Source organism: Prinia subflava, chromosome Z, assembly GCF_021018805.1.
Source record: "Prinia subflava isolate CZ2003 ecotype Zambia chromosome Z, Cam_Psub_1.2, whole genome shotgun sequence".
NCBI classification, from domain to species: domain Eukaryota; kingdom Metazoa; phylum Chordata; class Aves; order Passeriformes; family Cisticolidae; genus Prinia; species Prinia subflava.
The window spans coordinates 62822109-62838168 of record NC_086283.1 but is presented as its reverse complement, the minus strand read 5'-3'; the positions used below and the strand labels follow the sequence as shown (position 1 = coordinate 62838168).

Here is a 16060-nt window from a genome sequence, read left to right as displayed (position 1 = left end):
ATCTGTCAGCTTTCCCGCTTTTGTTTGAGAATGATATCATGTTTCCTGGGGCGAGCAGTGGAAGACAATGCTAGCCTGCCTTCCTCTAGATACTGCAGGCGGAGTTCAGGAAAGCAGGAATGACATTCCCTGAGCAGGGGAGGGTCTACCCTCAGCACAGACACTGAACTGGCTTAACCTTGTCCCTGATGATTGTGTGCTTCTCTGGGTGTGTGGCTGGGTAGGCACAAAATCCACTCCACCCTTCTCCAAGGTGAAAACCACTGACTTGGCTCCCATTAGGAGAAATGGCCTATGCTTTGATATATTTTTATTTTTAGTAGCAGTACTCCATTAGCAGCTAGATCTAATGATCCAGTTTGGAAGGTGGCATTCAAGGTACACACAAATGCTCACTTTTGCGCTCTATGCATTCCATAGCAAATGTTCAATTAAACTTATAAGGAGTTGAATTTAATCCTTCTGGGATTCTTCAAACTAGACTGAGTATCACCACATATTTTTTCTTTTGGTTATTTATGTCCCTGACATTTCAGACTAGCAAAATTATGCTGACATCTATTCTGAAGTATGGATTCAAATGCCTAGCTTGTGGCTAGGTTCAGTCTGCTGAGTTCTGACCAAAGAAGAGCTTCAGATTTACTTATTCCTCTAAAGGCAGGGAATCAGTGTCACAGCTTACATTTTTCCTCAGAAACACCTCTGTCATCCTCAGTTATCCTCAGATGGTATAGAAATATGCTTGCCATTTCTCACACTGAGCTAACTCTCAGAAATGATCAAGTGTGAACCTTATTTTAGCAAGATGATCACCATCAGTAAAGGAGTGGTGAAAACCAGCAACAATTACAATTAGCTTCAAGAACATTTCTTTGACTATTTCTGTCAGGAAACAGACATCGTCAAATGTCTCCATTCTCCAAGACAGAATTTTCTGTTCTACAGCTTTGCTCTGCTAATAATCTTAGATCCAGGGGCTTTCTAAAAATCTTTTTTTTTTTAGATTTTTTTTTTTCTGATTTAGCTGTTGGATCCATATATAGTAAAAGACTCAGAATATTATAATAGCCTTTGTAGAAAAAGGTAACAGCAGAGTAAACCAGTGCAGTAGCATTCAATAGCTCTCTATCATCTATGTTGAGGCTGCATTTTCTTTGAGATCAGTAGGTGTTATGAAAAAAATCTAAATTATCATTATTATGTGACTCATTTTTATATTTGGAAAGTTGAACAGCTTTTAACATACATTACCAGACACACAAGCACCTTTATAATACTGTAGGCTTTTCAAAATGATGAGTCAAAATTTTTAGTTCAATTGGAAAGTTCTAACAAATCTGTTTCAAGACTTTTATTTCTCTTTTGAAGCTTAACTTAACCAAAAGAAAACCTGTCTTTACCAGAGGCTAACTCATGCCTGTGACAGTGAATAGAGATGTCATTCTTCCCATAATTAAAGGAGCTAGGCCTCTGTGACCATTTTCAAGTAGGCTGTTGTCAAATCAAAGTGGCACCTGAACTTCAGTATGTCGTATGGCCGAGCACCTTGTTTTGAACTTTCCACAAGGAAATGGAGGAAAACCATTTCTGACCTTTTTAATCTCAGGTATTTCATAACTGCAACTGTGAGGTTTTAATATCAGGTATTTGTCACATGAACAGACATTACACTGATGCACAACCTTTCTGACACTTAAATTATCAAACTACTAATGTGAATTAGAGAACTCTAAAACAAATTCAGCTTTTGTTCCTGAAGTATATTTGATTTGTGAAACCCTGAAATTGCATCTGCCTGCAAACAGTGCCAGATTCACACCTACTGAGATGGACTAGCTCTCAGGAAGCTTGTGTTCCCAAAGGTCATTTCAACAGCTGTGAGTAGTCAGGAGTGAAAAGGCATTACATCAGGACCAAAGGAATCAGCTCTGAAAGGGTGAAATGAAACCACACTACATTTGTAAATATTAACATATGCTGTTGTTTTCAATGCAATTTTCATATATAGATACATGAACACACTTGTATTATATGGTTTTCATACTTAGTCATAATTAAGATGGGTAGATTATTTTTTGCTGAATTTTCATTTAAGGGAAAACTGAAGTTATACATTTTTTGCACAGATTCTCTGATGCCCACAAGATTTTTATCTGGAAGGCTTTACTGTGCAAGAGGGAGAATAGAAGTCATAGATACTGACTGTCACTGAGCAGCTGTCTCTAGGGCAGGGGTGATGCAGTTGGTCCTTCCTGTGCTCACAGTGAGAATTACCTGGGCTGGAAACTGGCTCTACATCAGTCACATACACAAGCTACACAGTCACATGCCTGGCCTAGACCCATCTCTTAAACAAAGAGCCCTGTTCAGCTGTCTTGGAAGACCAAGAAGTCTTGGTGGTGGGTAGGCACCCATGAAGGGTGTTGGGTAGGCACAGGAGCAATGAACCAAAACCGGATGCACCTACTATTTGTGTGAAACTGATTTATTTTCATGAGCAGGTCCCTCTGTAAGATCTTTCTCGGAGTGGAGGGATGAAAAGCTTAGAAAATCTGCAGCAAAGAACTGCCCTCCAAAGACAGTCTCTATCCTGTGCTGGTAGATCATATTTAGGAGCTGTTCCACTGTGGTTTCAGTGGAGGCACACAGCAAAGAGCAACCCATGTGTAAGATAGAGAATTTCTTATGTGGACTTTAAAATGCTGATTGTTTATATTACAGATTTGATAACTGTTCTTCAACTGTTAAACAAGGGTCATATCTTAAAGAAGTTTAAAAGCTATCAAAATGCATTTTGTAATTCATCACTTGGAACTATTAACCCCTTTAGGGTGTACAAATATTAGGCATTTTCTAAGTTCTGAAGGATTTTTGAAAGATATATTAACAAATGACATTTCTCTTTTCAGAAATGCCAACATTTTACTTCAAGGCTGGTTTTTTGGGGTGTTTTTTGTTTGTGGTTTGTTGTGTTGTTTTTTGTTGATTTTGTTGTTGTTGTTCTGTGGCGTTTTTTGTTTGGTTGTTTGTTTTTTTTTTTTTCACCGTCAGTGTGACTAATGAAGTGGCTTAGTTAATTTCTCCTTTGGAGTGTAACAAGCCTTCCTTGACAATGCAGTTCCAACTGCACTTCTGATTGCGCTGATGATTTTCCCTTATGTTATTTCCTGGCTGTTCATCACAGACAAGCCACTGGTCAGGGGCCTTGGCCTCTGTAGTCACAAAGTGTGCTTAGCACCAGAAACACCTCCCAGCTACTTCAGTCAGAAAAATCAGTATGTGGCAAAGTAAGGGTGTCCTTCTGTACAAGAGCATATTAGAATGTGTTCTCTCAGTAGTCAGTGCTCACAAACAGCCAACCTTATTCTTATTGTATGCATTGAATAATTGTCTACCTGTGTTATTTTACCTACTTCAGCTTGACACACGTCTACATACAACAAACAGTAAACACTTGCAGTACAAATACAAGCTTCATAGTGCAACTGACAAGGAGCAGCCTTGTTATCTTTATTTTGATGTGCATATACACTCCTGATGGTATGATACCCGTATTTTGCTGGCTGCAAATCCAACCAGATGCACCTGAACCACAAGCCTGTCCTACTGGACCTTTCCCACATTCTTTACTCTCTTTCAGCATTTTCAGCATTTCCTGGCATATTGTCAGCTAGCTATTCAAATAGCCATTGCTACTGATACATTGTTTTCCATTTTACTCACTTGTAGTCAATCAGGCCTAAGGAGAAATCATAACAAACCCCGTTTTGGTTTCTTTTTTGTGTTTTGGTTACTCACAACACATACACATGCACATACAAAAGACACATTTAGGCATGGCTTCCCCCTTAGAAACCCCAACCAAGCTGCAGCACTGTTTCTCTTCCAGCTTTTTCATCTTAAAAGACTGTTTTCACGGGTTGTGAAACAACTGACGTGCAGAGAAAACAAGAAGGCAGTGGCGTTTCCTTCAGCTGCACCAGAGGTACCCAAAGGCAGATGAGCAGATACTGAGATAGGCAGCCCTCACAGTTTTGAAAACCTATATTGTTTTTCACACATGTACTCTGGTCTTCCCACTACTGCTAAGTAGTGTAGTGATAGCCTGTCAGTAATTTTTCATCTCTTATTAGTTTTACGATTCCCACAAGTAGTGCCCTACTTCTAAGGGCAAGTGGTCTTGGTACTGGAATGATGAAGCATCCCACAGCTGCTCAGTAGCATCATGTAAAATACAGCAGCAAGATTCTTTACATAAACAAACAACAAAAAAAGTTTTATTGGGAAAGGTGGTTGTTGGCTCATTTATCAGATGTTTTCCAGGAGCTCTTCTGTCTTTTTTTCATCCTGCTTTTCCAGTTGCATGTTAGAGAATCTTACTCTCTTTGGACAATAAAAACTTCAGTCTTGTTTTCTTGTGGAGGAGTGAGCAGTAAGAAGAGAATCTGACTCACTGGAAGAAATTACCTGAGCTTCTGCTATCTTTGTATTCCAGATAAAATTTCCAAGACACTTAAAAATCACTGAGCCCATAAAGTGAATACATGGTTTCAAAGCCCCCCAGATTATTTCTTTTTCTGGAGAATGACTCAAAAATAATGTGAGTCTTGAGAGTCCAGGAAAGAAAAAAAAACCACCAGATTCTGATTTGATGTGTGTTCTACTCTCCCTGTGAAAAATATGCCTAAAAAGTTAATGTTTTGGGTTAGTTTCTATTGGCGATTGATTGAGAGATGGGAAGACTGATTTGGTGATCATAATTCAGTTTTACTCAGGTTTCCCAAAAGCTTATATACTATTTCAGACAGGTCAATAATTTCTACTACAATAATCAGGTTAAAAATCACACAGAAAACTCATGCATTTACAACTCTTTGCTTGCAGAAGTTGATTGAATCTTCTCTCTTCCCATAAGAAGATTTAATCCCATCTTCTGTAATCTTCAAAGTTCTATTTGTTCCTGCCATGGCACCTTGGTTATCAAACCAGATATGCTAATCAAGTCTGTTTGACTCTGTGTCTTGTGTATTCCCACAAGTTTCTGATTGGCTTTAATATTAAGTAAGGAGTACTTTATTTTTTTTCTTTTTGAAAGAGGAGAAATGTTGATTTGGTCTCTATTTTATTTATTTCTTCATATTTAATTTGCATTATTTCCAGCCTGATTATCTTCCACATTGGCTAATTAATTAATTTTTTAAAAATCATTGTTTATTCAGCACTTCCCCAAGAATTAATCAAATGCTATACTTCCTCAGCAAAATTGCTTGTATGGTTGCCATTTGTATTTCTAGATAGATTAGTTTAATTCTTTTAATCTGGTACACTGTTTTATACCAAAAAATAAAACAGTACAGCTGAAGTTATAACTACAAAACAAGATACAATGAGAAATACTGAGGTTTAAGCTGTTTAGCAAGTTGGGTTTGTTCTAAATCAAAACCTTACCATTTCAAGCAGAGGGAGTGCTCATGGTTATACTTTAAGAAACTTGCATGAAGGAGGATTGATGACTTAAAAGTTTGGGACATATGTTTTTACCAGTCTCTAAATTATTTTTAAATCCTGCAGTGAATGTCATATGCAACTGACTGTTTCACTTTCAGCATAGCACCAAAACTAACCACAGATTCTACTTTTTCCCTGCCAATATAGATCTATATGTTTTATGTTCCTGCTCTCAGATGCTTAATAGCAGGAATAATTTGTGTTTCAAGCAATAACAGTAAAAGAAAAAGAATTACATAACCATCACATATTACATCTATTCTCTGCTTCACCTGGTGAAAAATGGAGTGGAATTTACTGGAATTTTCTGCCTTTTCATCTTCTCATAAATAATTAATACTTTAAAAGTATAAATCTTTCTGCTTGCCTCTTACAACAGATCACCTTCTTCCGTTACACTCAAAAGCCAGGAGGAGGACTTCCTCCTTATAGTCACTTGAAGCAATCAGTAATAAAGCTCTACAAATACAAGGAAATAAATATATCTTTGTGCGTGTAACATCTAAACAATTTCTTTGCTTCCACTACCAATCAGTATTAACAACTAAAGCTTTCCTCAGAACTCTGAATATTCAATACCCCTTGCAAATATGACCTGTGTCCGTATTATATGCACTTTGAAGGACAGTGAGGTGTGGCTATCCTGTGATGGAGCTGACAACTCTGACTGCTTGCTGTGGAAGAGGAGCATAAGCCATTGTGCTGAACATGTTTTCCAAATAACAGACAACTTTGCAAAGGCCTCACACTAGGTAGAAAATGCCTAGAATTTTCCCATGTTTTCCTGGAGACAAGACAAGGGTTAACAAAAGAAATCTGGATGTATATGGGCAGGGACTGTCAGAGGAAAGGACATATCAACACTTTACTCCTAAAGTTGCTATGTGTTTTCAACTATGGCATTAACCTATCTCAGCTCAAGATTGCCACATTTACTCATGAACCCTAGTGTCTAGCAGCAGTAATGATCTAGAACAGTGATATTTTAATCTTTATCAGAGACTTGCTTGCTCTTTGAGTAGAACTATGTCTGGGATGTGTTCCGGGGAATTTCTGAGAACTGTTTCTTTCAGCTGATCCTAGCTGAGTTTTGCTAGTGCAATGTAGCACAGAAAACATGATGGCTGTGCCAGTATGAGTAGCATTTTGGTAAGGAATAAGAACAGAAACTATAGACACAGCATGAAAAATTTATTCTCTGTTTAGCACAACTTCCCCAGATGAATATCATAGAATCATAAAATAATATGAGCTGGAAGGGACCTTTTTAAGGTCGTCTACTTCCAATCTCATTGCTATGGACAGGGACATCTTTGTTTAGACCAGACTGTTCCATCCAGCCTGGCCTTGAACTTCCACAGGAGGTATCCACAACTCTGTTCCAGTGGTTCACCTCCCTCATTGTAAAAAATTCCTCCCTTATATCTAATCTAAATTGACCCTCCTGTTGTTTTAAGCCATTACCCCTTATTCTATCACTGCATGCCCTTGACAAAAGTCCCTCTCCAGCTTTCTTGCAACCCCTTTAGGAACTGGAAGGTGCTATGAGGTCTCCCTGGAGTCATCTCCATGCTAAACAGTCCCAACTCTTACAGCCTTTTCTCATAGGAGAGGTGCTCCACCACTCCATTATCTGTGTAGCCTCTTCTGGACCTGTTTCTACAGGTCCATGTCCTTCCCATGCCAGTACCCCAGAGCTGGATGCAGGGTTTCAGGTGGGGTCTCACCAGAGCAGAGGGGCACAATCCCCTCCCTTGCCCTGCTGGCTGCACTGCTTTGGCTGCAACACAAGATACTATTAAGTCTCTGAGCTGCAAAAATCTGTAACAGAAAAGCTGTGAAAGATACAGCTGAGTATCACCCAGCAAGAGAGAGAACAATCCTGTAATTTGGAGTGGTCCAAGAGGAACTGCAAGTGTTTCCCTCCATTCATTTTGCTGTCTGGGCTATAGTCAATGTGCTGTTATTTAAACTTCTTTAGAGGATGCCATTTTCACTGTACTGGAAAGACTCAAAGCACTGCATTACTGTGAGTGATGTATAAATACTTGGCAATGGGTCTTCCTTGCATAGCATTTCCCACTTACAGCATTAGCCTTCTGCAAGTGCTTTCTCTTCTCAAAATCTATTTGTACACACAGCAAATTTCCTTCCTGATAAGGTCTGTTCTTCAAGGACCAGGGCAGGAGTGAAAGGATGTTTTCAAGGCAGCACAGAGGATTGTCCCTGCTGTTGAGACAGGCTGCTTTCTGTCTCTATTCTTTGTGTTTTTGTAAGAGCTAAATTCTCTTGTCCTTATTTAGTTCTTATTCAAAGCCTTCATTACCATGCAGAATATGATTTACGCAAATTTTGCCAGACTAAGTAAGTTCCTTTCTAGCAAAGTTTTTTTGAAATTGCATTACCATAAAGAGATGTTGTAGGAATCCCCATCCAGTGGAGTCAAAGAAAACATTACTATCACCTCAAAGGTCTTAGATTACAAATATGCCTTTTTTTTTATTTCGCAAATTATATCTAAAGCATACCTTTTTAAAGTGCAAAACTTTCACTATTTTAATTTCTGTTTGCAATATATTCCAGCTGTGAAACCTTAGCTGCAAAATCATGCTTGGCATATAATTCCATACTTACACATTGTCATGGGTTAGCACTGGCCAGATGTTAATGCACCCATGAGTGTATGTTTTTCCTAATGAGCTACTGTGAGATGTGGTCAAGAGCAAAGCAGAGCAGGCTTAAAACTTGAAAACAGAGAACAAAACTTTATTACATTACATAGGAACAGAAATAGAAAGGAAAACTCTAAACACACACAAAACCAGAAATGAAACCTTCCCAGAACATTTCTTCTCCTCCCCCAGTTTCCACCCCCTACACATTACCCTCCATAGACCAAAACCTTGGGTTTTAAATCAAACAATCACCACTCAAAAAACTAATCTTCAATTCAGCAAGGGAGAGAGGAGTCTTTCTCACACCACAGACTCCTCCTCAGAAAAACACAGGTCCACCCTTTATGTGTGTTTGTGTCACTCCTGGCACCACCTGGCTGCCATGGTGACACTCTCTTCTCCGTGTCCAGTGTTCTCACCACTGTCCATGGGCCAAAGCTGCATATCAGGCTCTTTTCAAGGATGCTTGCATGCCGGGCTCTCCCCATTTTTCCCCTGGGGTTTCTTCTCTGAGGGCAGAGGGCACCACCACACCCTTTTCCTCTCTTCTCTGTTCGCTCCACTGCAGCAAGTCGAGCTGGCCACATCCACCCCAAAATGCAGTTTATGTTCAAAAGAGACTCAAGTTCAGTCCATGGCTAACATTATGCAAGAAAAGTCCAGCCCAAAAAGCTACTCCTCTCATTCTTTGCCCATCCAGGATTCTCTTAATCTTCTGACTTTATCATCTCAGTCCCAGGCTGTTTCTCTCTCTCTTCTGAAGCCACTAGCCATGAGAGTTAATGTCTGGGAAAATTTTCCTTCTGCCAAGCAAGGGTTAACAGTTCCTGGCTCCCGGCAGGGCTGCAGGCTCAGGCACTCCCAGGCTCGGCAGCTCTCACAGGCAGCTGGGCACCTTCTCCGGGGGTGGGAGGGGGGGGCACGGGGGGAGGGGGGAGGAAGGAAAGCACCTCCACAGTTTTCCACCCCTCCATCCTGGATGGGGCCAGCTCAGCTCAAAACTTCCCCCTGGGGCTCCAGCTCACCTCAGCTCAGCCGCGTGGTTCTCCTCCGCCGGCCACGTGGCTCCCCTCCCCCACCCAGCCTTGAAAGCCAGGCAGGGGAGAAGATGTTTCCCTCCTGAAGCCAGAATCCAAAGAGACAGACCCTCTGGGAGTCCTTGCTTTTAACCCCTTGTGTCCTCGGAGGCGTGTCCAACCCCTCAGTGGCCACTAAAAAATGCCAACATTCAAACCTGACCATTGATTGGTTTACCCACAACTCCCTGAAAAATTCACCTCCCCCTCAAACCGAGACACACATAGAGGTAAATTTCTTTTAGAGGCAGAATTTTTTTGTGTGTTTCTCTGCGGAGAAACTTTGTGTTTCAACTGCCTTACTGAAGTGTCTGGGCTACGCTCCAGTGTTTAATATGATGAAAAGCCACCTGTCTACAGACAATGAATCAGAACACTATCCATTCATTGGTGGCTAGATTTTCATTCACCCAGAATATTCTCAAGTTTAAAAAAGCAATATGTCTACATCTTCTACACTTTTATTGCATGAATTTTATTACTATGAGGAACAAAATATGCAGCACATGCCCCAAATTGGTTAGAATATTGCTTTGCATATGCATCAAAGACAGCATGAAAGCTACTCCTCAAAATTCAGACTTCTTAAATGGCTTTTTTTCAGAGTATTAAAAGTTTGAGATGGTGGAAAAAGATATTATTTTCACCTTTCAATCTTTGGTGGAAGTCAGAGGAATAGAGAAATCCTAGCGAAAATGGAACTGGAGCCCTGGATGACCAGCTGTCCTCTGAAGGACACCAGCCCCTCGGGCCCACACCTCTGTATTGGAAAGGCAGTTGTAGCTCTGTGTCCTGTGGATGCCAGGCAGCAATATCAAAATATTTCACTTCTGCTCTCTAACACTGGGCTATGCAGAAAGTCATGTCAAGTCACAGAATTTGAATCCAGATTCGATTCTGAGTTTCACAGAAGTTTGCAGAAACCAGGATCTTGCAGTTCGTGATTAAAGAATATCTATCTCTATCTGCCATGTGGTCCTTGCTGATCTAGACTGAAGCTGCTGTCAGTGCTGGTGTGATTCTTGAGCTGTATCTGCCTTTGGCCGATGCATCAGAGCCATAGTAAAACCACAAATCTTTCTCATATAAAACTAAGAGCCTTGAGATGAATGCTCTATAAAATGAATGTGTGAGTTGACCTCATTTTTATCACATACCTCTTTAACTTTGTTCAAAGGATTAACGTTTGCAATGTACAGCAGGATGAACTGACTTTGCTGACCTGCACGACTATGCAATATTTACAGAAAGTTTCATTTCTCCATTATGTAACTGCAAGTTATCTGGGCTGGCACATCAAAGGGTGGTGGCTGTGGAAGACTGGTTGGGTGTGGTGAGCATCAATGTGCTGTCAAGATACTTCAGTCCCCAGAGTGGTCGCTTGCATTGAAAGCAGAGGAGGACCTCCTCCCTTGGCCCGAGCACTGCAGAGACACACGCAAAGACTGCATTCAGCACTAAGACCTTTTGACCTTCCTTATCTAACACTATACCCCTTCCTTCCCATCCAAGAACATTTGGAAGCTGACTGGCACAAAATATTAGGTCTCTCTATGTAAATACAAAATACACTTGTATCCAAATCAGGAAAATAGATGTGATGAATAAAAGAAATCAATTTTTCTTCCTGTTTCAGCTGGAAAAAATGTTAGTGTTTCCCTTCTCCTTACCCTGAACTTAAAAAATAAAGGGAAACGCCTGTTATTTGCCAATTGTTCATTATAGGAGAGCTGAATTTCCCTCCAGCTATGCACATTTGAACAACTAAAACTGTGGCACTCTGCTAGAGGATATTTTAATTAAGCTTGTGTCTCTCATTTTCAAAGAAACTTTCACCTCTGTGTTTCTGGGAGTCTTATTGATCAAAAGAAACAATTTTGAATGATTTAAACCTGACCTCACTTAATTAGTGGTGCCAATTTGCTTATTATTTTTGCAAAGTTTGCTTTGTGCCATTGGTCTGGCCAGTATCTGTTAGGGCTGCAAATATTTAATGTGATTGACTATGAAATCATTAGTCCAAATTCATTAAACAGCTGCAAAAAAATACCCCAGGTGTTCAAAGTTCTACCATCTCCTGTAACTGAAAGCCATGATTGCTTTACATCAGTTCATATGTACTAAATCCATGTAAAGGAGATTGAGGAAAGACTATTAAATGGACAACCTTATCCATCCACCAACTCTGTTACCAGAAAAGCACCACACTTGAGGCATTTATGTGCATGTCTAACTATATACGCATCTATCTGCTTTGGCAACCTATGATTTTTCTTGGGCTTCTACAATAGCTCTTGAAAGAAACTCAACACTTTTTCAAGACTTACTACTTTTTCTGAGAAAACCAAATTCCATCTGTTTGTGCCATAAAAATAAATCCTCGAGTCATTGTTGCAGAATACTTAACCTGTGTTCATCCGATTTTGCACGAAAGCTGTGCATGACACCAGCCACGTGCCTGGTGATTTGATTGGCCGCATCAAATTCTGCTGTAAAATTTTTTCATTTGATGCCTATTTTTTTTTTTTTTTAAGGTAAAGTAGAAGCAGCACTGGACCTCATACTGATCAATTCCTTCCCTCTGGTGGGCAACTCCGAGACATCGCTTATATGTGTCACTTCCAAATGGCGTTCCCGCGAATCTATCACGATAGGCCGGGATCAGGACGATGTAGCAAACCAGCACCGAGAACCACTGGAAGTTAATGAAGATTCCAAGAGAGCAGCAGCCAAAACAGTGGTGTGGAAGAGGGAACAAGCCAGTGAAACTATTGGAGCATATTACTGTGAAGGGAAGCTCAAGGATGAGGTGACAAGGATACATACCATGAAGATGCCACTGGGAGGTACAGTACTGTGATCAGATCTGAATTTGCCATGGCACTGCTTGCAGACTGGCAGCTACCCCTGGCTGACATGAGTGGGCACAAACTTGGCCCCAGATGAGGCAAGGCAGTTCTGAGTCAATAAAAATAGACTTGATTCAAGGCCTTTTAAAATTTTTTTTTTCCTGCACTGCAGAGAAACTGGTTGGTACTAGATGCTAGTCATTTCCTTGTGGAAGTTAGTCAGACAACTGTAAGTATTCTGCCTGCATCTGGCTACTGCCAGGAACACAAAGTCAGTCAGCAATTAAGATGGCCTCACTGACCCCATGGAACAACATACATGGCAGTCCCTGCCCTGGGTTTCTCACATTCCAGACACTTGATTTCAAACAGGTTTCCATTTTAAAAGTTTGACAGGTCTGAGATGTAGATAGCTAAACATCACTATTCTATCCTTCTTAAGTAAATGGGCAACCGGAGCCTAGGAAATAATTGCCTTGCCTAAGTTTTAGTGAAACTGCAGATCAGCAACACTGGACCTGCATAGTCTGTGCCAGTGTGGGAAAAAAAAAAAAAAAAGGGATCCCTCTCAGCACTGGAAAGGAAATCCAGAAAAATCCAGATTTTTCTGAAATCTGAGGAGGTTATTTACAAAAATCCGCTGCAGATTTCACTATTCATTTGATTTTGGTTTTAGGCTATGCATAGTAGTAAAAGCAAATGTGCAGGGATATAGTGGGAAAAGAAGGTGAGATTTCTAAGGTCCATTAAATTGTATTTCCATATGTTCAAAATTTCCCTTGTTTCTGGACACCATGAGACTTCTGGGACAATTTCCAAGGCAGAGATCATCATCAGCTACAGAAAGGCACAAGAAATTTTGAGTCATTTGCTACAGCAAATCACATTCTCAAAACTGAAGATGATTTTAAATAGATTTTACTGTACTGCTAATATTTTGTGTCATGGCAACTGGTCTGTAAGGACAGTTGACAATTTTAATCTTTTTTATAAGATTTTAGTAAGAGCACATTTTTTTGTTGTTGTTATCTCCTGAAATTACGTAACAAATTTATAAAAGGATATATTTTCATTTGTAAGAGCTGCAGCCAGTGCCTATTATTATTTCTTTGAACATGGGTAGGTTGAAAGCAAGCTGAGTAGGACAAGTACATTTTTCTTTGGCTTAGGTTTTCTGTGACCAAATGTGGTCTTTGAAGGATTGGACTGGTGAACAAGAAAGCTCTGCAGATGCAGACTGACAACTCCATTGTTTCAAAGGAGGCTGCAATGAGGAGGAGATAAGATAATAGTCCATGGAAGGTCAATGTGACCCTGCCTGTGGCAATCTGCCAGCTAGCTGTTCTGTTGCACAGCACCATGCATGGGTGGAAGAATGTCTTCTGAATTGATCAGTTCTTTCCATTTGGTACCTGTGGGCCTAGGAGCAAAGGATTTTAAGTAATCAAATTTTGAAGGCTTCTTATGTGACAGATGTTGTTCTAAACAGAAGTAGCACTCATACCAGCAGCTGGTAGGTTTCTTCGATTAATTTCTGGTTTTGAATCTCTTTCTCAGATTTTCTCTGAAAAGTTTTCAATAATAAAATTCAAACGAGCAAGTCCTCAGTGAAAACATATCAGACAAAACAGGTGAGAGGGAGGTGCATCAGAAATTCTCATAGCCACTTTACTGTTGTTGTCTTCATAATTTTTAAAGGCAGAATATGTTTTTCAACAGCAAAAACTGAATGTAAATGTGCAGTTTCCCCATCAGAGACACCAAAGTCAAGGGAAGAAACAACACTTCTGGGAACTTAGCCACTGTTTTTCATCTTTCTGGCAAGAATCTTGTGAAACACTCATTAAGCATTAATCATTTGGGTAGCCCCACTGACTTAGTGGGAACTGCCATCTCCCTGATTATATACCTATTATCAAATATGAACAAAGAGTGAAGAATTTTGCTGTGTAGCATGGAAAGATAACAGGTTCATTTTCCTAATTTATTTTACCATCTGCTATTCCTTTCAGAATATAATAAATCAATTCTCCATCTCCCTAAAGTTCTCCATTCCCCTGAATTCTTTATACTGAAAGATTTTAGTTACATGCAATGAAAGGGAACAGTTTGCGCTTTATCGTCTTATGGAGAGTGATCCTTATCCTGTCTAAGTACACATCTCTGGAATGAAACACCACAGAGTATTCTCTTTCTAGTGAAATACATTTTATTCAATTTCTCTACACAATAAATGTTTATTTTCACATATGTGATCGGGTTTTCTCCACAGAAACTCAACCACAGGGCTGTCAAATGGACAATAATGGAAATGTGCTAGCAGTAGAGCATTATGGCACTTGTCCTGCAGCTCAGTTCATTATGTCTCTATAAGGAATTGGCACACTTGAGATGTGAAATCATGTAATACAAGTCACAATCTAAAAATATGTTGGACCTGAGCCCAACAGGGAGTGTGCATTCCTTTCCATTGCAACAATACCCTGTAGAAAAGTCTTGTGGTTTAGCCTAACATGCAAAGTAAAGTAGATGGGAATACAAAAGTTTAATGTCTTGTAAAACAATTAGTATTGTCTCACTAAATTTGGTCCAATAAGCACTAAACCCCTTAGGATCATTTGTAGTTAATAATTTCTTGCAAAAGCTGTTGAATTATTTTTTTCTTAAATAGATATAGATTTTGACTATGAGTTTGTTACTAATGAATAACTTCTAATTTGGGAGCTGACAGTAAAATGGGATTGCTTTCAGTTTTTGTTGCCTGCTTCTAATGAAAACTTGTTTCATTATTTTATATCATAATTTTCTGTTTCTCTAAGATGTAAGTGTAGATACTGGTGTTTAGGTAAAATGACAAATGCATGTACTTAATGTGAAGCAGGAAGACTCCTGCTGAAACCAATTGTATATAACTTACAAAGGAATGAAAACATGTGGCAGAGTCTCAGAGCATAACCACTAGAACTGCACAGGGGATGGAAATTTCATCCTGCAAAGAAGAGTGAATTTTCAATAGTTATCTTGTTTCCAACAAGAATAAATAAAACATTAAAATGTCAACATATTCAAGGAAATAATATCCTAGGAGAGATGTTGGCTTGGATTGATAAAAATGTCTTCATTCTTGCTCAGATTTTTTTCTTTAATTTTACATCATGTAATACAAACATTTTGATTTTTAACTTAAAAATTTACTTTTTAATGAAAATATCAAAATGTTTATTCTTTTATTGCAAGAATATTATCCTTTTTTACTCCCTCAGATTTCGTAAAATAATGTTGTGGAGGTACAGACAGAATATCAGCCTCATACAAACTTTGATATAGTATCTGTCAGCTCATTTCTTTACAACTTTGTTACATATAAAATATGACAGAAAGTTACTGTCATTTTTTTTCTAATGATTTTTTTTCTCTGCTTTCTGATCCTATTTCTTTTTATTTCTTTCCCACCAAATTTTAGCCAGCCACAAGCTCCAAATTCTTTTTCTCGAACTCTTGGTATGAACCAAAGGATATTTTATCAACAGTTTTGTAAAAACGAACTAAGAAAGGAGTCATGATTCTAGATAAAAGGCAATTTTAATGAATAAATTGTCAAACAGCTTATATTAACTTGTATATATGTTCCTTAAAAAATATTTGCTGTGAAATAAATGTAACTTTAATAGAAATGGAACCTCTGAAAATGCATATCTGTCTAGGAGCATGAATAGCTCTTCAAGGATTCCTTTCAGCGGAAACTCGGGTGGGTCTTATGTCAGAACTGTCCCACTCACCCTGCTGGGAAGGCAGGTGGCAGCAGAAGGAAAAACAAAGATGGATGGACTCATATGGAGGAACTTGCATAGGAGGAATCCTTAAGGCTAAAAAACTTCAAATTTAGAAAGAGCAAAGGGATTGGTTTAAATCAATACACTGCTCCCCTGAGTGCTCTGGAAGTACAGAGGTT

General features: G+C 39.3%; 1 protein-coding gene across 2 annotated transcripts in view; it reads left to right on the top strand.

The window, feature by feature from the left end:
• The window catches only part of TEK (TEK receptor tyrosine kinase), a 41567-nt gene that overhangs the window by 3367 nt on the left and 22140 nt on the right, over positions 1 to 16060 (top strand). For both annotated transcript variants that reach the window (XM_063423529.1, XM_063423528.1), the window contains exon 2: positions 11794 to 12105. In XM_063423529.1, coding sequence (XP_063279599.1) covers positions 11794 to 12105 — 312 coding nt within the window. The remainder of the gene's footprint in view (positions 1 to 11793; positions 12106 to 16060) is intronic.